This window comes from Arachis duranensis, chromosome 8, assembly GCF_000817695.3.
Source record: "Arachis duranensis cultivar V14167 chromosome 8, aradu.V14167.gnm2.J7QH, whole genome shotgun sequence".
Classification (NCBI taxonomy): Eukaryota; Viridiplantae; Streptophyta; class Magnoliopsida; order Fabales; family Fabaceae; genus Arachis; species Arachis duranensis.
In genome coordinates this window covers 41,455,151-41,478,309 of record NC_029779.3, presented here as the reverse complement: position 1 = coordinate 41,478,309, position 23,159 = coordinate 41,455,151, and the positions used below count along the sequence as shown (strand labels likewise).

General features: G+C 35.8%; 1 protein-coding gene and 1 long non-coding RNA gene across 4 annotated transcripts; both read left to right on the top strand.

The window, feature by feature from the left end:
- Nucleotides 1–152: 152 nt before the first annotated feature.
- Nucleotides 153–20,394, top strand: LOC107462748 (DNA-directed RNA polymerase V subunit 1). 2 transcript variants are annotated; one of them, XM_016081378.3, is made up of 19 exons: nt 153–339; nt 523–581; nt 1,241–1,354; nt 1,938–2,064; nt 2,134–2,249; nt 2,776–2,832; nt 4,709–4,876; nt 5,497–5,655; nt 5,741–7,633; nt 7,731–7,906; nt 8,457–8,532; nt 10,881–11,005; nt 13,006–13,145; nt 14,778–15,052; nt 16,156–16,329; nt 16,413–16,553; nt 16,656–18,895; nt 19,354–19,468; nt 19,721–20,394. In XM_016081378.3, exons 3-19 carry the CDS (start codon nt 1,265–1,267, stop codon nt 20,039–20,041), a joined length of 6,393 nt encoding a protein of 2,130 aa, XP_015936864.1. In that variant the 5' UTR covers nt 153–339; nt 523–581; nt 1,241–1,264; the 3' UTR covers nt 20,042–20,394. The 2 variants fall into 2 exon arrangements, with proteins under 2 accessions (XP_015936864.1, XP_015936863.1); XM_016081377.3 differs by having other exon boundaries at nt 13,003–13,145.
- A 196-nt stretch (nt 20,395–20,590) lies between these two features.
- On the top strand, nt 20,591–22,147 carry LOC107462720 (uncharacterized). 2 transcript variants are annotated; one of them, XR_008002106.1, is made up of 2 exons: nt 20,591–20,948; nt 21,738–22,147. It is a non-coding gene; the product is annotated as an uncharacterized LOC107462720 (long non-coding RNA). The 2 variants fall into 2 exon arrangements; XR_008002107.1 differs by having other exon boundaries at nt 20,591–21,311.
- Nucleotides 22,148–23,159: the final 1,012 nt, after the last annotated feature.

The window sequence follows — 23,159 nt, the reverse complement described above, 5'->3', positions numbered from 1 at the left end:
AGCAGAACGAAATGCCACTTTTACCCAGAATGAAACGCCAGCAGAGGACGTGGAGTTGAGGTCAACAAGGGCATTATCGTCATTTACTCATTCGCTAAAGAAAATAAACGTCCCACCTTCGCCTAATCGGTGCCAACGCAAAACAAAACAAATTTTCCAATTTTTGTTGCCAACGGCAAACAAAACTGAATACATTTCTAATTCTTTTTCACTCTCACTCCTCACTTTCATACTCAGTCTCACTCACTCGCTCTCTCGCTCTCTCGCTCTTTTCTTCTTTCAAACCCTTTTTTCAGTTTCACGCGCTGCGAGAGGGGAGAGAACCGAAGCTGAAATTCGGTACTTCGATATTTTTCCTTCTTTCTTCTCTTGAAGCTTGTGTTGGAGCTGCATTTTCGTTTCATGCAACAAAAAAGAAAAAAAAATTATATGTATATAAAACGATAATCGTTCGCATTTCAGCACCGGTTTTTTTGGTGACACCAGTTTTTTTGGCTTTTTTTTTATCTGTCGTTTCGTTAGGGTTTTGCGTTCAGAGTTCAGTGAGGCGCTAACAGCGCACACTCTTCTTTCCTTCTGAGGTGAGAGTTTTTAAAACCTGAATTCCTTTTTCTTTTTTTAATTTTGTGAACTTTATTTTTGGTAGAGTTTTGATTTGACTAGCTCCATTTTCTCTGAAGGTACACATTCTGGGGGGACCTTTTAAGTCACCGTGATTTTCTTTTCCCCCTCTTGACTTTGTTTTTCTGGTTTATACAACGCCAAGCAGCCTAAACATTTTCATTTTTCTTAGTTTTTTTTCTTCAACTGTTAATTTTGCAAGGTTTTGTGTTTTCCAGTGTATTTCATCCATCTCGTTAAAATGCAGAAAGAAGTGTTAACTTTTTTATTTATTCTTTTTAAAAAACGTTTTTGGCAGCAAGGGTTTTAATCTAAAATTTTGTCAAACAGAGGGTTCTTTATGTACTAATTTAAGCAGTTGGGTTAGATAATGATAAACTTGCAATTGCATGTTTATTATTATTTTTTTATTTTTTTTATAGGAATTGAGACCCAGGATAAGTAGACTTGTGGATTTTATGTGTTTATATTTGTAAACCCAGTTAGTGTTCTGTGGCCAATTAATTAAGGTTTATCATCAGAAAATAAGCACTATTTGTGATTCTGGTTGTGAGTAATTAATGTTGTTGAGGACAGTGTGAAATTATTGATTGGCATTTTTGTGTTTATCTGTATGCAGGGACTGTGGATATACCATAGAGCCATGGAAGCAGTAGAGGATGCTCCTCCTTCAAATGTTTCAGAGGGAGAGATTGTTGGGATCCGATTCGCAATGGCTTCACGCAAGGAGATTGTAAGAACATAATGGATGTGTTTATTTTTGAAGTAGATATATTTGACTAGTCTCAGAGCAGTGGAGCTCTTTGTGGTGTTCACCTGAATAAATGCATCATCTGTTTTCAGTGTTATGGGGATCAGCGGAGAAAAGAAAACGAAAAACTATTGATTGCATGCTTCGGATACAGGAAATCCGCCATAATTTCTTTGCATTTTCTGCTGGGTTCATTTGAGGACTTCTTTTTACATTTGTTTTGTTTTTGACGTTTTCTGAAATTTGTTACTGCCGTTTTAATGTGTTGTGGTCTGATTTCCATTTACATTTTGGTTTTAAAAAAAAATTATGGGCATGAACACAAACCCATATGACATAGAACCTTCTGGTGTATACATGTAGGGTTGCATGCACTCTTCCCCCACCCCACCCATTGTGCTCTCATTGTTGAAAACTCTAAGCATGTTGCATAGAGAAGAAGTTGTTTTTGAGACTCTGCCTAAGAATTTGTTACTAAGCATTTTTAATTTTTAATTATTTCATTTCATGCTTGTATTTGACTTGTTTCTATTCGTTGGGTAATTTGCTGTTCTTGTTTCGATAGTGTACAGCATCCATTAGTGACTCTTCAATTAGTCATGCTAGTCAGTTGTCGAATCCATTCCTTGGGCTACCCCTTGAATTTGGCAGATGTGAATCTTGTGGTACTTCTGAAGCAGGAAAATGTGAAGGTATATATTCTGTTTGCTAATTTCCTGGGTTTTTCATTTTTAATGAACTTAGCATTCATCTATGTTTAGGTCACTTTGGATATATTGAGCTACCAGTTCCAATATTCCATCCCAGTCATGTCATTGAATTGAAACGGATGCTGAGCTTGATCTGCTTAAACTGCTTAAAACTGAAGAAAACTAAGGTATTAACCAAATGGAGTAATATATTGCTATGCTTTTTCACTTTCTATATCTTCCAATGGTTGGAGGGGTTTTATTGATTTGTTTGTTTTTGAAAATTAAAAATGACGTCCTATCCATGTATATTCTCCGTTCATGGCTGTAAGTAGCATTTTGAATGCGGGTAACTCTAATGAAGTGTTGTTAGTAAAAAGTTCATGCATAAGTAGTAGATAATTGTTGTAGTAGTTTATCATTTGGTTCTAGCAGGTGGTTAAGTGTGACCATTTATTATTAGGGATTAGCTCTCACAAAGAGGCTATGATCTTGTGGCAGTCTTCAGTTTTTGCTGTACTTTAGTTTCACGTATTTAATAAGAATGGAATGGTATAATTTTAATCATTTGTTTTCAACTGTTGACTATATTTTGTATAGAATAATATTTTTATATTTCCTTATACTGCTGTCATGCACCCTGTGATAGACACGAGGATACAATCTTCTTCTTATTCTTTATGTGCTTAATCTTACTGGCTCACAATCTTTCAGTTTCCAGGTTCAAGCAGTGTGTTGGCGCAGAGATTGTTATCATCTTCATGTTGTCCGGTAAGTAAGAAGTAATATATTTGTCTACTGATTCATTAATCATCTTAGTTTCTATTTGACTTGTTAAAAATAAGATTCTTTAAAACTCTGATAGGTCAAGAGTGTTTGAGTTGCATCTGAGCAGTGTAAAATCAATATATCGAAATACATGTATTATTGATTTGAAAACGGTTCCAGTTGCTAGTGTTCAAATGTTTTGTCTAGTTGATTTGTCCCCAAGGCAAATTGTACTACCTTGGAGTGTATTTATTTATTTATATGGAAAATTATTTAAAATATACACAAATATCTGTGCTGACCAAAAAGTAAAAACGACTTTACTGCTTTTGATCATGTTAACCATAATAGTGAATCCCAAATAGCAAAGTGGAGTCAGCAGCCAACTCAATGCTACAGCAGAATAGGGGATATCAGGATGGCCTCCATTGGGGAAAATACATATAACTTAATGCTGCTTCTATGGCATATATAAATGTAAAAAATAAGAAATCAGAGACAATTAAACTCATTCATTATCAATAACTAGATGTCCTAATCATTTGCTTTCATTTGGGGGTTTTAAAAGGGGCCTTTTTGGCCTTTTCAGCATTCCGATAAACTTCTTATCTTTGTTCCATATTTGAGTGGGAGTGGCCAATCGAAAAGATTATGAGGGCTTTTCCTTGGTGCCTTATTTAGGATACAAATAGGGATCATTTGTTGTCGTCCTAAAAAGGAGGCTGGGGTCTCGGTAATGTTGGCTATGGCATCAAGTTATCAAGAGTAAGCATGGCTTTGACAGGATTGGTCATGCTAATGCTGCTACCTGCGCTACTCATTCTAGGCCTTGGAAGTTCATTTCTCAAGGCTATAATACTTTTAAAATGTTGCTTTCTTTGGAAAGTTAGGTTGTGTTAGTGTGTTGTATGTGCCACAATTTGGAGTATTTGGTTGGAGCACAATACATGGACCTTGAATGACATTACTTATAGGCAAGTTTTATGGGGTAGGACTAGACGATTGGGAATTATTTGGTGTAAGGCTCATGATATTTATAAAGGACTCTTCTTAGACGTATTTAGAGATTGGAAAGCTATGCTCCATAGATAGAAATGCTAGATGAACAAGTAAAAGGAGGAGGAGGAGGGAAAAAATGAAACACAGAATAGCGAAGGCAAAAGAAGAATTTTGATGTTTTAAATAATTTGCTTTGTCTTTGATGGAAGAGAAGGCTATTTCCGTTGATGTGTGTTATGGGCGGGGGCAAATTCAGAATCAAATTCACATGTCTTTCTGTACTGTCTTCTGGCTGTGTTTTTATGGAACAATTTGTTTGGTATCTCTGATGAATGCTTGGTGTGGCCTGCAACCTTACATCAATTTCTATTGACTAGATTTGTTGATTTTGGAGGTTGGAAAGAGGAAAAATCTTTATGGCACTATGTAGTCTACGCCACTATTTGGAGTATTTGGTTGTAGTGCAATGTCGTGCACCTTCAATGTCAAATTTTATGGCAAACATGTTCTATGGGATAGGAATAGAAGTTTGGCTTGTATTTGGTTTAAAGTTGATGATCTTTATAGAGGACTCTCTCACACATGTTGAGATTCGATAGCATGCTATATGGATAATCTTTTGGTTGTTTTCCTCCTGTATAAAAGAATTCTTATCCTCTATTTTGTATTATTATTCTGTTAGTCTTAATGTAATTCTTCGTTTATAATAATAATAAAAAGAAAATCTGGTTTAATTTTTTGTATAAAGAATTTAGGCTTGAGCTTGTTCTTTCTTATTGGATTTGGCTGAATTTGGTTTTGCATTTGTGTTTACTTTTTATACATAAGAATATGATGTTTCCATCAATAGTCATTCCAAATTTGTATTCTCCCCTTTTAGGATGTGAATGCTGCTCAAGTTTCTATTCGGGAGATCAAAACAGATGGGGCTTACGTCTTGGTGCTGAAGGTACCTAAGAATAAGATGCGTACTGGATTTTGGAGCTTTTTACATAAATATGGCTATCGCTATGAGATTGATAATACTCGAGCTTTGCTTCCTTGTGAGGTTTGGTTTCTACTACCTTCCGTTTTTATTATGCTGCTTATATTGACTTGTTCCTTTACTTGTCTGTATTTTGTCATTTGCCTGTTTTGAATTCCTTTTCTTAGGTGCATCATTTTATGCTGGTCCATATGTGCTTAATTTCATGTGCATATGTTCCTCCCCGCTCCTTATTTCTTGGTTTGCGACTATATTTGCTCTTGAATATTGTGATGCATGAGTATAGGTTTCCTTCAAAGCCCAAAGAGAAGTATTTTCATAGTTTTTATTCCTGGCTTTGGCATTTCATTGCTTTCTACATCCTTTTCCCGCCCTTCATTTTGAGGATAGTGATTAGTATTAGTTGTATCTTCTAAAGATGAACAAGTCCCCTTTCAAAAATCTCCAAGCTTGTCGTAGCATATTTTTCTATAGTGACAATTGTAGCATCTGATTTCATTACAGAGCTGGAATGGGCATTTGTATGTTCCCTATGTATGGAATTTCTACTTAACTGTTATTTGGTTGACTCTTGGAGAGGTCTGTAATTGAGAGTCTAGGCTAATTGTGGTTTATATATTTTAGTTGAAATATCAGCGTGTTTTAGTTTATATTTGACTGATGAAGCTTTAATATCTAAATAGGTGATGGAAATGATTAAGAGGTTTTCTCCAGAGACAAAAAAGAAGCTTGCTGGTAAAGGATATTTTCCCCAGGATGGATATGTTTTGAAGTATCTTCCTGTACCACCAAACTGCTTGTCTGTGCCAGTAGTTTCTGATGGAGTCAGTGTCATGTCTTCGGTGAGCAAATGATAATGCAATTGGTGGTTGATGCTAATGTTCTTTTATATTGCATTGCTAAGTTACATTCTTTATTATTTTTTAGGATCCTTCTATTACTATTCTTAGAAAATTGCTCAGGAAGGTGGAAATCATCAGAGGGTCTAGATCTGGTGAACCAAACTTTGAGTCTCATTTGGTGGAAGCAAATGAGTTGCAGTCACTGTTTGATCAGTACCTTCAAGTTAGGGGTACTTCTAAGCCAGCACGTGATATTGAAACCCATTATGGTGTCAATAAAGAACTCAATGATTCTTCTACAAAAGCGTGGCTTGAAAAAATGAGGACCTTATTTATAAGGAAGGGTTCTGGCTTTTCTTCACGCAATGTGATAACTGGAGATGGTTATAAGAGGATAAATGAAATAGGGATTCCTCTTGAGGTAGCACAAAGGATAACATTTGAGGAGAGAGTTAGCATGCATAACATGAGGTACTTACAGAAGTTAGTTGATGAAAATTTGTGCCTAACCTACAAGGAAGGTATGTCTACATATTCACTGAGGGAGGGCTCAAAGGGGCACATATATCTCAAACCAGGCCAAATAGTGCATAGAAGGATTATGGATGGTGATATTGTCTTCATCAACAGACCACCTACAACACACAAACATTCATTACAAGCACTTGCTGTGTACATCCACAATGACCACACCGTTAAGATAAATCCTCTCATTTGTGGGCCCCTAGGAGCTGATTTTGATGGTGACTGTGTCCATCTATTTTATCCACAGTCTCTTGCTGCGAAAGCTGAGGTACTGGAGCTATTCTCTGTGGAGAAACAGCTTCTTAGTTCACACAGTGGTAATCTAAACCTCCAGTTGACCTCTGATTCGTTGCTATCACTGAAGACTTTGATGAAGAAATGCTTTTTGAATAGAGCGACAGCACATCAATTAGCAATGTTTCTTTCCGTACCTCTGCCACCGCCTGCTTTACTCGAACGCAGATCTCGTAATTCATACTGGTCTGCCATGCAATTATTACAATGTGCGTTGCCCCCATCTTTTGATTGCACTGGCGGTAGATACTTAATCAGGCAGAGCGAGATCTTAGAATTTGATCTCAGTAGGGACATTTTGCCAACAACAATAAATGAAATAGCTGCTTCAATTTTCTTCGGAAAGGGCCCTAAGGAAGCACTCAGTTTCTTTGATTTGATACAGCCCCTTTTAATGGAAAGCATATTTGCTGAAGGCTTTAGCTTTGGCTTACAAGATTTTTCAGTATCCAGGGCAGCAAAGCGAGGAATAAATAGAAACATTGGGAAAGTTTCTTCATTGTTGGGTCAACTCAGGTCAATATACAATGAGCTGGTTGCACAGCAAGTGGAAAGACACATTCAAGATCTTGAACGACCAGTTATTAATTCTGCTCTAAAGTCGAGCAAACTTGGGGATTTGATTGACTCAAAGAGTAGGGGGGCTATTGACAAGGTGGTTCAACAGATTGGTTTCTTAGGCCAGCAGCTTTTTGAGAGAGGGAGATTCTATTCCAAGGGCTTAATTGAGGATATAGCTGTTCATTTTCGTTTAAAGTGTTGTTATGATGAGGATAGCTACCCTTCTGCTGAATATGGCTTACTCAAAGGGTGCTTTTTTCATGGTTTGGATCCATATGAAGAGTTGGTGCATTCAGTTTCTACAAGGGAAATAATTGTGCGTTCCTCAAGAGGATTATCTGAACCCGGAACACTGTTCAAGAACTTAATGGCCATCCTCCGTGATGTCATGATTTGCTATGATGGGACTGTTAGAAATGTTTGTAGCAATTCCATCATTCAGTTTGATTATGGGAAGCAAGCTGGAGATGTGACCCAACATTTATTCCCTGCTGGTGAGCCTGTAGGTGTCTTAGCCGCAACTTCTATGTCAAATCCTGCTTATAAGGCAGTCCTTGATGCCAGTCCTAGCAGCAATTCTTCATGGGAATTGATGAAGGTAATTATTTCTGTGTAGCAAATATTGTCCATCTATGTTTGATATCTTAAAAATGATTTCTTCCCATGTAATTTATTGGTATGGGTTTGATCTTCAGGAGATACTGCTCTGCAAGGTCAATTTTAGGAATGAACCAAATGATCGTCGTGTAATTTTGTACTTGAATGATTGTGGCTGTGGGAAGACTTATTGCCGAGAAAATGCTGCTTATTCGGTAAAAAACCAATTGGGAAAAGTCAGTCTCAAGGATGCAGCAGTAGAGTTCATTATTGAGTAAGTTTCATCCTTTGGTTATTTGTTGCTAAATTTGCTGTATTCTGCATATATATGTCTTTGTTAAGGAAGTTTTATGTTGCTTGTAACATGCATTAAGCATGGGTTGCTTGAGTTCTCTTAGTCAATGCTTATTCTTCCAGTTTGTGCTTATCTGCTTCCAATATAGTTAATGTACCAGCAGATGCTAATATTATTTTTTGGGTTTTGGAGTGGTAACTGGTTTATTTGTTGCCTTCTCCTTGGAGTTGTCTATTTTGGAAAGACCGTTGGATATGAGATACCTCTCTTCAACCTAGCCCGCCCTTGTCTTCATAATCTATTTTTCTTGCATCATCTCCTATTTGGTCCTTTTTGTGGTTTATGTTTTCGTCTTTCAAAATAGTGTATATTAAATCGTTTTGTGCAGCTTTCTAATCTCCGTTATATGACTCCTCATTTGTTGGGTGTAAAAGATAATTTTTGAATTAATTGAGCAAACTGATATTTGTAATCTGTATTGTTAAAAAAGCTGTTAATATATTTTAGGAACATGTTTTCTCATATGCAGATATCAGCAACAGCGGCGTCACAGGGAAAGCTCAGAAATTGGTGCAGGCCTTATTGGTCATATTCATTTGAATGAGGTAGTTAGAATGTTACATGTCTTTCATTTCGAATTTGAGCCTACTTATATGTTGCTACCAACCTGACGCCGGACTTATCTTTGGTTGGTGGCGACTATACTGTAAAATTTTATGGTGCTATCTATACTACAATGTGCAAACATGACCAGAGCGTTCTTGCTAGGGGGTTTCTTCTTTTGCTTTCTTTATCAGATATGTAGTGGGGTTGCCAAGCACTTATTCTGCAGCATGAGCTTTTCATAAACTTATAAAACCATAATTAGCTGAATCTGGTCAAATTAGTGCCTCTTTTATCTAGATGCACTTGTTTTTGAAAAGTTGTTCACTCTATTTAAATATAGTATTCTGTGAATTTTTTTAAATATATTTTTTAAATGTTACAATAATAGAGTTAGCTGAGTAAAGAGAGGTAGAATGAGTTAAGAGATCAAGAAGAGTCTAGAAGCTACTAGATGCTACTAGCTGTTAGAGTAGTTAAGATATAACTGTTAGAACTTTTACAATGGCAGCCAGGATAACAGTCCGTAACTAACTAAAGCTTGTAAATACCTTTTTGCCCTTTTAGTCTAGAGTGCTGATTACTCTTCCTCTCTATGTATAAATACTCTAATGAGAACTCAACACTCACTTTCTACATTTCTCTCCTTCTGCTTCTCTCTTTGTTCTCTCTTCCTCTCCCCTTCTCTCTACACTGTAACACCATCATATATGGTTACTCATATTTGAATTTGAATGCATGTACTGCAACTTTTGTTTCCTTCCACTGCATGCATACATATACTTGCGTGTAACTATAAATTCTACAATTTTAGATCAGCTAATTTATACAATTTTTACACAAGTAATACCTTTATCCAGTAGCTTAAGGAAGGAATGGTAACAAAACTAATGATCTTCTCTACTAGTAGGGCTTCCATAAGCTTGTCAAATCAGAACAAATGTCTACTAAACTAAATTGAAAGATCACTAATGTGAAACAGGGTTTGATAGCTTGCTAGTGAAAGAGTTTTTTCTTTTTTCCCCATTAAGTTTATTCGTGATTCATTCAGTCTGTTACCAAGTCCTGCTGGTCTTAATGATTAGTCTGTTTTTAATTCTGAATTGCTGGGTTTTGGCAATGATTATTTCATGTCTGTTAGCTTTTTCTTTTTGGTTTGAATGTTAGTTTTATTATTGCTCCATTATTAGAGTATAATGGTGGATGAGTGGACATATATATTATTCAGAACAAATAATGTTGGTGGAAAATTGGAGGATCTGTACAGCTGAGGAGATATTGAAAGAATTTTTTTTCCCTTCATATGAGAACACTACAAAACCAATTATAAAATTGGATGCATGGAAGATTGTTTGTTAGAGAGACTTGTGTAGACTGAAGATAAGGTTTTTGGTGGAACCCCTAGATAAGAACTTGTTTTTTGATTGAGCCCAGTGGTCTTTGACTTTTGTTGCCAATCCTATTGAATGGAATAAGCTTGGTTGTTGTTAACTAGGCCTCATTATTATTAGGTTTAAATACTCTGTTAGTATTTATAGTTTTACCAAATTTTTATTAGGTTTGTGTTTGTATCGTTTAAAAGTTCGTAATTGGCCCTCTATTAGATAAAATTTTTAATCAAGTCGTCCTTACTAGTAGTTATCTTTTAGGAAAAGACGCATTAATCTTAGATTATTTTCTTCTAGAATATTTCACAATCCATCTTACATATTTCATATTTTTTAAGCAAAAAACAGTTAGCAAGGACTAAATTGAAAACTTTATCTAATATAGGAATTCAATTATAAGCTTTTAAATTATAAGGACTTACTATAGGGATTCAGAGTAAATACCCATAACCGCCTTATTATTATTATTATTATTATTATTATTATTATTATTATTATTATTATTATTATTATTTGGCTTGTATGAATTTTGGATCCTTGTAAAATATATGCCTTTTGGTTTTGGTCCATATAAATTTCTTATTTTTTTTATTTCATTTCTCTTGTTGAATAATTGTCCTAGTAAAATTTTAAACCCTTAGTTTTGTCCATTTAATGCTGACATGGTAGGATAATGCTAAGGCCTCAAGGTTGGATGCAGAGATGGTTTATCTTGCCAAGCTAGTACTTAGTATTTAACCTGTCCTATTAGCATTTAATTGGCCATGTCAATGTTTACTAAGGCAACCAAGACCAAACATTTTAAATTTTACAAGGACGAAAAGAAAAGGAAAAAAAGAAAGAAAAATAATGGGACTAAAATTTAAAAACATGTATTTTACAAGGACCAAAGACTCATTTAAGTCTTACTACTGTTATTATTATTATTATTGATAAAAAATAACTATTAACTTTTTGAACAGATAATGTTAAAGAAGCTGAAGATCAATTCGGAGGAAATTTTTCAAAGATGCCAAGATAGAGTTATGTCCTTTTACAAGAAGAAGAAAGTCAGTAGTATTTTCAAGAGGATTGCACTGGATGTCAGGTGAATCTGCAGTTCTCTCATAATGCATTTGGATGACATGCTACACTTTTCATGTTTGTCTGATTTACTTAATTGTTGACTATAAGTTCTCTACTTTGTCTATTTAATTGAAAACCAAAAAGAAATGAAAGTGTCCACTAGACGGAGGATCAGAACTACTTTTTGTTTTTAAAAAGCATTTTAGCTTGAATAAGCGACCAAATTTCCAGTTCAAGTTTAATTAAATTTTATTCTTCCTCTAATCTGAACCATGCTAAGCCTTAATTAGCAGAATGGCAATCCCCACAAATGGCCATATGGTTTTTTGGCAATCCTAACCCATGATAAGTTAATAGGCAATGTGCTGAACCATTTTATTTGTTGTACTAAAAAGAGATGTTTACTGATGAAATATATTTGTTCAGTACATCCTGTCACTTTTCCACTCAATAGGCTTTATTGAGGAGCCTGAGAATAATTACACTACCACGTTGGATATTGACATTTTATACATCAAACTACTATCTATATGAATTGTCAACAGTGGCTAAGAGACAAATAGATACAGATATCATGAATGTATGTTACTAACCTACACACTACTAGTGTTTGGAAACAAAGGGTAAATGTTGAAATATACATTCAGAGACAATTAGGGACTAGCGGGAGGCATCAACTGTAATCAGTTCTGCTGAATTGGCATAGGAAGTGAAGTGACGATATTTGTATGTGAGGGGGCTGATAAGAGGGCAAGTATCCATTTTGGGAGTAGACATAGGAGAGTGAGAGCTGCTATAGTGCACTAATTTGGGATTTTGTCAGTTTTGCAATACCTATATTGTTATCTTTTTCCTCCTACACTGATATCAGTCTTGGGAGTGTTATTAATACACTTCATTATTTTGCTTATAATTTGTGGGTTCTGACATTATTTCTAACACTTCCCATCAAGTTGGAGCATATAAATCTAATGCTCCAAGCTTGTATCAAACATGTTGAATACAAGTTCCTTGACTCCTTCTTGGAATTTGTGAAGGTATCTACTATTTCAATCTTGAAACTTGCATTTTCAGTGGTAGTTACCTTAGAAAGGTCTTTAAGAAAGGTCTTTTTCTTAAAGTGATAATTAATTAGATTAGAAGCAATACAACTTACCGCATGATTATCAAAGTGTAGCCTAAAAAAAAAAAAAACAAAAAATAATTTAAAAAATGCAAACTTCAAGTTGATCCAGTTACATGCTCTCATCTGGCTGTATCTATTGCACTATAATCTGCTTTTGTAGTTGACTGAGCAACCACATTTTGCAATGCATTCAATAGAGGGAAACAATTGTTTGGGTATTTCTACAATTCGAGTCCTTCAATATGATTTGTAGGTGAAACATCTGTTGTCCCTCAAAGTGAGTGAAAAAATGATGCTTCCAGATACTATTAAATTAAGCACTGCTTATTCAATTCAGATTTTTAGTATTGAACTACATATTGAAATTGACAAGTGTTAAGTGCTTTCTTGTGCACTGCAATGCTACTTTGAGCAAGATGCCTAAGCCAATGCACAGAGCTTACTTGTGGAAAATGCTTGTTGCTAGAGATTCAAAAGTTACCCTCCTGCCAAATATCCCAAATGCTATGAATTGAAGAGTTTTTGCCGTGGTTTTGTCTATCGAAGTCAAGAATTAGAGTGTATTCCTACTGTTTTAAGCTATCAGCACATTCAATGGAATCATTGCATCATAATGTACTAAAAAAATCAACTCTATTTTCTGTTGCTTATGTCAATTCGATGATGGTTTCTATTTGACTCTAGATTTTTGCCTCATAAAAGTCTTGATGGGGATTCAAATATCTGTTTCCTTACCCGCTTCCCCAAGAAATAACCCCAACTATTAAAGAGATAATATATTCTATACACACTAATTTCGTGCTTTTTTCTTCTAATCATTGCTCTTGACATTGAAACGTCAAGTTATTGAAAATTCTTGGAACTTAAGCATATAACGTCTCTGTTATTTTTAGCAGTGAGTGTTGCTCTTGCTCGCATTCTTCAGCACCGTGTGTAATGTTCTTTTGGCAAGATGATGATATGAATGAGTTAAATGTAACTGCAAACATTCTGTCTGACACAGTCTATCCGGCCCTGCTTGAAACAATAATCAAAGGTATTTTCATCTGGTTTTAGTTTAAAGAAGTCCTATGTTTCTTTTATCTTTTATTATTTATTTCTTGGAATAATTTGTTTTAGTTAGGAAACATGAAAAATATGAGAACGATTTTTGACTATTTTCTTGATTTCATCTGATATTATACACTAACCAAATGCACCTATTGTTTTTTATTTTTGGTCACTTGTATTAACTGTGAATTCCACCCTATCTCAGTGACAACCCTGACCCAATGTGTATGCTCCATGAAAAAAAGCTTTGTTGCTATCAAATATTTGATGACTTTTAGAAGTCTCTGGCCTTTTCCCTTGGCACTGAATTTACCACTTGTTAGCACAAGTTCAGCCTTTGCAGATGGTGTAAACAAGTTGCATCAAGCTTTCATGCTCGCTAATGCAAGTTCATGTCTATTTCATGTGCCTAAGAACAAAGGCAACAATTGTAGCAAACATTGCCATGCCCCCAAATCATATCTTCAATCAAATGGCCAGAGAGCAGCCTATATATAAAAGCCTCATATGAAACACCATGTGAGGTATTCGAGTTGCACCCAAACAACTTATTATGGAGCTGTGGAACGTGCTTGCTCCTCCTCCTGCTGCTTCTGGATTGCTCCAAATTTGGCCTTAAGATTCTCAAACTTTTGTTAGTATTTATCTTTTCCATTCCAGTATGCACAATTGAAGCTCCACCCAGAACAAGTTCAAAGCTTTGATACCAGTGATAGAACTAGTAGCAGTTCCATAGAGAAAGGGAGAATAGTTTGGATTGAACTGGGAATCGTTGATAATGTCTAAAGAACCCTAAATTGATACGATTGGGAAGCTGTCTTACTTTACCTGTTAGCTACTAATCCAAACTGATTCCTAACTCTCCCATAACGAGAATAATATGTAAAAGGAGGAAGGAGGATGTGCTAACATGGAAATTTTAATTCATGCTTTGGTTCCATAAAATGCTCTTAACACTACTTTTTGCATTAATTGTTTGCCTAGTACTAGTATTACCATTTTTTTTTATGTTTAGCAGTTCTATCATCCAGCTAGAATTCCCCATTCTCTAGGTTGGCAACCATATCCATCATTTTGGAATCTTGGAAAAGGAAATAATTTGAGTTTTTACCTTATCTTTTGTGCAGAATTTGTTTCCAGCTTTTCTTGACAGATCTCTTATAATAAAAACTACCGCTTAAGCTAAAAAAAAAAAAATCTTTTGTAGGGAATTTGTAAGACTGAGATTAAATGTTGGATAGTCAAAAGCCAACAAGAAAATGGGCTTAATGTTGTTGAGTACAGGATGTTGCTTTCAATGAGTGGAGGCACTAAAGAAGGATTAGGACTTATGGCGTTGTATAGAGAAATCATGATAGTGGTTATTGTGTTTTGGGGGGGAAGAATTGGAAGAATCTCATCTTGGGTTGTTTAGTCATATCTCGAGGAGATATGTAAAACTTCCAGCATAGCAAGTATATTAGATGGAGGGTAGTCCAATAGCTAAAGGTAGAAGGGGGATCTAGAAAAACCATAGGTGACCCTCGAATAGGAAGTGTATATATTTACTGTCATGTGTTTCATTATTACTTGCACTCTCTAATCAATTTTCTTCTGACTTTCTCTCACCGGAAAAAAGGTGATCCTCGAATTCGCTCGGCGAATATAATCTGGGTTAATTCGGACACAAACACATGGGTTCGAAACCCCTGTAAATCTCCAAATGGTGAATTGGCTCTAGATATATCTCTCGAGAAGGCAGCTGTTAAACAAAGTGGTGATGCTTGGAGGATTGTAATCGACTCCTGCCTTCCTGTTATTCACTTGATTGATACAAGGCGTTCGATACCATATGCAATCAAGCAAATTCAGGAACTATTTGGGATCTCATGTACTTTTGATCAAGCAATTCAGGTAAAATTCTGATGTTTGTGTTGAATAATAATATAATATACTGTTTACAGATCTTCCCTCTGTTCCGCTTCTTTTTGTATAATGAATTAAGAATACATTTAAGGTGGCACTGATAGGACCGTTTGCTTTCAGTTTCTATTATATATTAAAATTCAAGGGCTGCACTGAAAGTAGCTTCTGCATTGAGTTTCAAATTGGCATTATATACTCAACTAAATATACAAGGCAGATATTGTATGGGTGACTCCTACTAAAGAGAAATGAAAAGAAAAGAAAATAAAAGATATTGTATGAAGTGAACATGTGTTTCATCATTTAGTTTCTTGTTTTCTGATTTATTTTCTGAAGTTTATATATTATTCCTAGTGTACTTCATGAGATGTGCAGCATTGTCATTGTAAGTTAGAGGTGGCTGCTTATACTATCATTTCCTACTTATTTTATGATTGCCTGAAACAGTTCTCTAATGCTAAGGATTACCGTATTAGTGCTTATTTTTAAATTCACTCTGAAGATAACATAAACCTTATCACTATTTTTTTTATATGCTGGTTCCATGAGATATGTTGGTCACCTTGCTTTTGGTTTTGTTTATTTTTTTTAAATAACAGTACATGAAATTATTTAGTTATAGTGATATTGAGTGTCTAAATCCTAACTGATGGTTGCTGCTTGCTTGAGTTTACTCTATTATGCTTATATTTAAAATAATGATTTCTATGCTTAGTTGGGGATTGAGGTTTAAGTTAATAAACCAACAGAAAGTAAAGTAGATACTATAGAATTATATGTAGTTATTTACAAGCTTGATTTTTAATTGGGGCCATATTTTGGGTATTAATTCAAGAACTTACTATTGTGCTTATTTCCTGTCAGCTCTGCAAGAGCTCTTGTTACCAACTTATTTTTCTATTCTCATTGCTGAGGAAGTCATTTTTTCCTGCAAGAATCTTTCTGTTCTTTATGGCTGTACTACTGATGGTAGAATGATGTCAAATTGTTTGATCATAATCTACTCTTTGGTTGCCCTGTCTACTTTTCAGTAGCCCCTACATTTGTGCTCTACCTTTGCCCTTTCTTTTAACTCTTCTAGCTGTTTGCAGCGTCTTGCATCATCTGTGAAAATGGTGGCAAAAGGTGTTCTCCGTGAGCATCTTGTTCTTTTAGCTAGCAGTATGACATGTGGTGGAAATTTGGTTGGGTTCAATACGGGTGGGTATAAAGCTCTTGCTCGACAATTAAACATTCAAGTACCTTTTACTGATGCAACACTCTTTGTAAGTCTCTACCTTAATAAGCTTTGAAGTCTTAAGACTTATCATGTCATCAATTATCTTACATTGCACATATGATTATGCAGACACCTAGAAAATGTTTTGAGCGAGCAGCAGAGAAATGCCATACGGACTCTTTATCAAGCATAGTTGCCTCCTGTTCTTGGGGTAAACATGTTGCAGTTGGTACAGGATCAAGATTTGATATTCTATGGAATGCGAATGAAGTATGATCAAACTCTGATTTAATGGACTTAATAAACCACCTTATTGGTTGGAGTTCTATGATTCTTTATATATATATTCAATACTGAATTTTTCTTTTGCAGATAAATTCAAAGGAGATTCGAGGGATGGATGTTTACAATTTTCTTCACATGGTCAAAAGCGTTAACGGCGAAGAGGAAAATAATGCTTGTTTGGGTGAAGATATTGATGATTTGCTAGACGAAGACGATGTAGATTTCGCTGTGTCCCCACAGCATAACTCTGGTTTTGAAGCTGTTTTTGAAGAGAATTGTGAACTATTGAATGGTTCAACAGCCAATGGTTGGGATACAGATCAAAATGAAGCAAAGTCAAATGATTGGTCAGCCTGGGGAGGAGGGAACATAGCTGAAACAAAAGGTGGTGCATCCAAGGATTGGGATGCAAGCATAGGTGAATCCAAAGAAAAATCAAATGATTGGTCAGCATGGGGAGGAGGGAATATAGCTGAAACAAAAGACGGTGCATCCAAGGCTTGGGATTCAAGCATAGGTGAAGCTAAAGAAAAAGCAAATGATTGGTCAGCCTGTGGAGGAGGGAATAAAGTTGAAACAAAAGACGGTGCCTCCAAGGCTTGGGGTGCAAGCACAGGTGAAGCCAAAGAAAAATCAAATGATTGGTCAGCATGGGCTGGAAACAAATCTGTAATACATGATGGTGGATCTGAAAGAGCACCAAAAGATTCTTGGAGGCCACAGAAGTTGATGTCTGATGTTAATCAAGAAGACTATACTAAGCCAAGTTCTTGGGATGCAAATACAGATCGGGAAATAACACCGTCAAATAATTGGTCAGCGTGGGGTGGAAGCAAATCTGGTACACAGGATGGTGGGTTTGAAAAAGCTCCAGAGGGTTCCTGGAATCAGAAGTTGAAATCTGTCCAGAAAGACTTTCCCAATTCCAGTGCTTGGAATGCAAAACAGGATGAGAAACAGTCAAATGACTGGTCATCTAGGAGAATTCAGGATGGTGGTTTTGAAAGGGCCCAAGAGGATACTTGGAATGCCAACACAGAACCGGCAAGAACAAAATCACATGACTGGTCAAGTAGGGGCCATAATAAATCTCAATTTCAAGATGATTCTCAGAAGTCTGGTGCTTGGGGTGCAAAACCAGATCAGACAAGATCAAGTGACCGGTCGAATTGGCGGCAAAATAAATCTCAAGTTCAAGATGATTCTCAGACTTCTAGTGCCTGGGGTTCAAGGCCAAATCAGACAAAAACCAGTTGGGGTCAAGATAAATCTCAAGCTCAAGATGATTCTCAGACTTCTAGTGCCTGGGGTTCAAGACCAAATCAGACAAAAACCAGTTGGGGTCAAGATAAATCTCAAGCTCAAGATGATTCTCCTAACTCCAGTGCTTGGCGTGTAAAACCAGATGAGACAATGACAAGTGATTGGTCCTGTTTGGGTCAAAACAAATCTCAAGCTCAAAATGATAACCAGAAGTCGAGTGCTTGGGGTGCGAAACCAGATCAGACAAAAGGAAGTGATTGGTCCAATTGGGGTCAAAATAAATCTCAAGCTCAGGATGATTCTTGGAAGTCTGAGAAGTCCGGTGCTTGGGACATGAATGCAGATCAGCCAAAAGCAAGTTCAAATGATTGGCAGGCAAGGGCTGGAAATAAATCTCAAATGCAAGATGGTGGATCTGAGGGAGCCCAAGAGAATTCTTGGGGAACTCGTAAGTGGAAAGCTGAAGATAAGGTCAGAGCAGCTGTTATTCAAAATGATACATCCAGGTCTGGTGGTTGGGATACAAAGGCAAATCCTTCAAAACCAAGGTCAAATGAATGGTCATCATGGGGAAGTAATAACAACAAAGGTGAACCAAAGGTCGGAGATGATGGTATACCGGTGGAGTCCAATGCTTGGGCCCATAAATCTGAGAATGTGAATGTGAACCAGAGTAAGGAAATTGAATCAAATTGGGATGCTAAGAAGCCTGTTGACAATAGCTCTTGGGGAAGACCCAAGTCCCAGGAAGACCGACCATGGAATACCCAGAATGACTCCAATCAAGCTGCAAGTTCACAGGGGTGGGAATCACAAATTGCTTCAGCCAATGCCGACAGTGACAAAAGTTTTCAGTGGGGAAAACGAGGCAGGGAATCATTCAAGAAAAATCGTTTCGAAGGTTCTCAAGGTTGGGGTTCAAATTCTGGTGACAGGCAGAACAAGAGTCGCCCTCCTAGAACACCTGGATCAAGGTTGGATATATACACTTCTGAGGAACAAGAGGTTTTGAAGGATATTGAACCCATTATGCAGTCAATCAGACGGATCATGCAACAAGAAGGGTATGTTCTCTCTATGACAAATTAATGCAAATAATCATGCATCGAGTTTACAAGCCAAGGTATGATTGTAAGTGGCCATATTTTGAGGTTGATGTTTGTTCCTGGCATACTTTAGTTTGAGTTGTCTTCATGTGACCTTAAGGTCGGGTTCAAACTATGTAATCACTTACTGATGCAAATATCTCCTAACCTGCATAATGTGAGATGCTTTTGTACGGGGTTGTCTTATGCCTAGTTTATTTTATGGCCATTGTTTTTAAAGTATGTTGATTGCAAGGCGCATACTATGGAAGTGGTATCACTACCACTATTTTGCTAATTTTGCTTTTAGAAATCCGCTACTAGCTATGTGCCTATGACAACCAACTCATCATTCTTCATTATACATAAGCTTACATTATTAGTTTCCATTTTATTACCTTTATATCTTATTTTCTTATAAAAATTTGTATTTGAAGGTACAATGATGGGGATCCATTAGCAGCAGATGATCAAACATTTATACTTGAGAATGTGTTTGAACACCATCCAGATAAAGAAAATAAAATGGGTGCTGGAATTGAACATGTCATGGTAACCAAATTCTTGTTGCCATTTTAGCTTTCAGTTGCATTTATAATTGAATTGTAGTTGGACTAGCTAAATGACGATTTCTTTTCCAAATCTTCTCTCGGTGTTAAGCATGTGCTAGTTATCTATGTATACGTTTGTCCAAATCTTCTCTCGGTGTTAAGCATGTGCTAGTTATCTATGTATACGTTTGTGTATAAATTGATTATTGCGTGCTCTATGCTTTCGTATTTCTGAGATATTTTGTTTTTACAGATTGACAAACACAGCGTTTATCAGGAAAGCAAATGCTTTTACGTGGTTTTGAAGGATGGAGAAAAAAGGGACTTTTCCTATCGTAAATGTTTAGGTAACTTTTTAAAGAAGAAGTATCCGGATGTTGCTGAATCGTTCGTCGGCAAGTACTTCCGGAAGCCTCGTCCAAGGGGGGATCAGGCCTCAACTCCAGGATTGTCAGAACAAACCACAACTGCAGGGCTGTCGGAACAGGCCGCAGCTCCAGGGTTGCTAGGACCAGCTCCAACTCCAGGGTCATCGGAACAGGCCCCCAATCCTGGTTTGGCGGAAACAAACTAGTAGAAGACCAGAACTGTCCATATTGTTTGTTGTACAGAGGGCAGGCCACTGAATAGTTGTTGATAACATCAGATCACAATTCCTGTAGGAAATGGTGTTTTCTAAGTTGTTGACTGTCATGACACTTGAGATGTGAACTATCGTAGTACACATACTCTGATGTTAATATTTTTAGTCGTTGAATGCTAACCGCAGCTGATGTCTGATGAACGTGGCGAAACTATATCCTGCCAACCAATTTTCTTATCCTCAATCTGAGGTCGCTGGTGACCAGGATTGCAATATTCATATAACTGATTCTGGCATTAGTTTTTGGATGTTATTTGTTAATGGTGTTTTCCTTATTTCTGTCACGCCTGTGAAGTTGATAATCATGTCTCAACGATTGAATGTTATTTGTGCATGTCTCAATAATTTTTCCTTATTTTCTCTATGCACGCTAAGGCTGTGTGTGTTCCTATACATGTTCTTCAAGATATGGACAGGGTGATACATGTCTTGTGCTTGTTTGCCGAGATACAAAATTATGAAAGGCATGGTTATACACAATCATCTATTTGTTGAGACACAAATTTTTAACATGAGATTAATTTTATTTTACAATTTTATCCCTTAATATTTCAAGAATTCCAACCATGTTCTTTTCATCTTTCACCTAATTTCTCCGCCAGCCTTTCTTCATTCTCTCCTCTCTTGCAGGTAGCTTTCTTTGCCTTTTACCACCACCGGCTTCGGGCATCGATGGCACCACCCTCCAACACCTCTCTAGTTTGTCTTCTCGAAGGGAGAATCTCCTCTGTCTCGCCGTCCCTAATGTGCCTCTGTTATTGGGGAACAACCATTGGTCCGGTGCAAGGAACCACCACAGATCTATAGTGACAAAGAAGAGGACTCGATGCCACTAGAGGTAGATCTGTACTGCATGCATTTGCTTCGTCTTCTTTCCACAATGCATTTGCCTCTCCTCCCCTTTGTGCCTCTTTGATGTCTCGTCCTTCCCTCAACATGTAGTCTCATGTCTCATCCTTGTGCTCTAATGTGGTCTTCGTTGCCTTCCTCTGCTTTGTGATTTACTTTACATCTGTTTGAAATTTTTTAGTTTTATTAAAAAATTTGAATCTGTATTTGTTTCATTTGAGATGAGATTGATAATTTTTTGTTCATTTTATGCATATTGAATTTAATTTGATTTGAAGATGGTGGTAGTTTTTGATAACTCAGAGAAAAGTGAGAAAGGTAGAAATGGCGGTGGTGGTGCTAAAATAGTGAGGTAAAAAATAAAATTGACATTTTAATAAAGTTATCAATTGTGTACAGTATGTAAAATTAATCGTTCTTATGTCATATACTTTTGTGTATTATTCTCTCTGTCTTTATTATGTTACAGTAACTAAACACAGCAATCTTGAGAGCACTAAATGTATAGTAAGGGTATTAGGTAGCTAAGCCTTCTCTCTCCCGAGAAGGAAACCAAGCATAAAGCCTCCTTGAGGGCCGCCACCGCCGCCTCAATCCGGGCTGCGGTGTCCCTCCTCTGCTCCCTCCCCTTAAACCTCCTTCCTTTCTTCTCTTCCTATTCTCTTCCCCACCGTCCATACCTTCCCACCACCCTTTCTTCCTCTCACCCGTCTTCCTCCTCTCATCCTTGCTCTCTTTCTCCGATTATTGTCTCTGATTTTCCTATTTTCTGATTCAGATGTAGATCTACTTTCTACGATTCTCACTGTGGACCGTGTTTCGGACCTGAGCTCAGTTCTATCTACTATGTTCCTGTTTTAATAACTCATTTGTGGTATTTTTTTTCCTTTTTTTGTGGTGGTGTTTCTTGATTTTTCTTACAGATCTATTCAGATCTAAGAGGAAAATATCCTGAGAAGATGTTGCTGTTTATAGAAAAATTTTTAGATCTAGAAATTATCTAGACCTATATAGAAAAAAAGAAGATATCTTTTAATGTTTTGCAGCACGAATGTGTAGTGTAGATATAGAAATAAAAGAGACTCAATTTTGTCTTTGATTCTACCTTTTAAGATTTCTAATAATTGAATATTGTACTCTATCAGATTATAATTTAATAACAGAAGATATTTATCTTCTTTGTATCCATGTATAAATGGTTTTCTTATGTTATAAAAAAAAACACGGCTCAAGTAATGATATACGTCTGTCGACTATTGGATAGGATGTTTGTCTAATTTCAGAAATAGATCCTTTTAATTTTTTTTAATATTTTAAAAAATAAAATGTGATTTTTTATTATTAATTTTATAAATAAAATTAAAAATAAAAATAATAAAAATTAAATTAAATAATTCATACTATCCAATTTTCTCCTCACTAACAAAAATTCGCTCCCCTTAATTTCAAAGGATGTGTTTAGCAAACTTAGCTGGCCTTTTTCATTTGTTTTATCTTTTTCATTGTCAAAGTCTTGCATTACAGGGCGTCCATAAAAAAAATAGACAAATATTTAATGATCAAGTATTTTTAGTATTTAAGTGTAACTGTATCTGTAAAAAAAATAAAACATACTATATACGTACGCGTTATGTTTCTTCATATGTAACTTTCTTTTGCATTTTTTATTTTTTATATATTTTGTCTTCTCATTGTTTTTTTTTTATGCTTTTTTTTCCTCCTTCCTTTTTTTTTTTTCATCTTCTCAGCTTCCATTCTCTCTTTTAATTTTAGGAACAAAAGTTTTTGTAACAAACATTTAAATAAAAAATAATTTTTTTAAGAAAAACATAATTTTGTGGATTGAAATTAGAAAAATAGCATCATTTTATTTCATCTTTTTTCTCATAAATACAAAATTTTTAAGAAAAATATAAAAATTTATAAATAAAAAGATAAAAATTCTCTTAATATAATTGAATCCATATCTCAAATTAAATTTTAATAATTAACCAATACAAATATAATTTAATTGAATCCATATTTCAAATTAAATTTTGATAATTGAAAAATACAAATATAATTTAAAATCTATTTTTTTATATCTAACATTTACTCAAGTGTTTAAAAAAGTTAGACGGTATGAAAAGAAGTTTTTTTTCACTCTACTAATAATGCAAGTATAAAAAATGTTACGATACCTCTTTGTTTACTAAAAAAA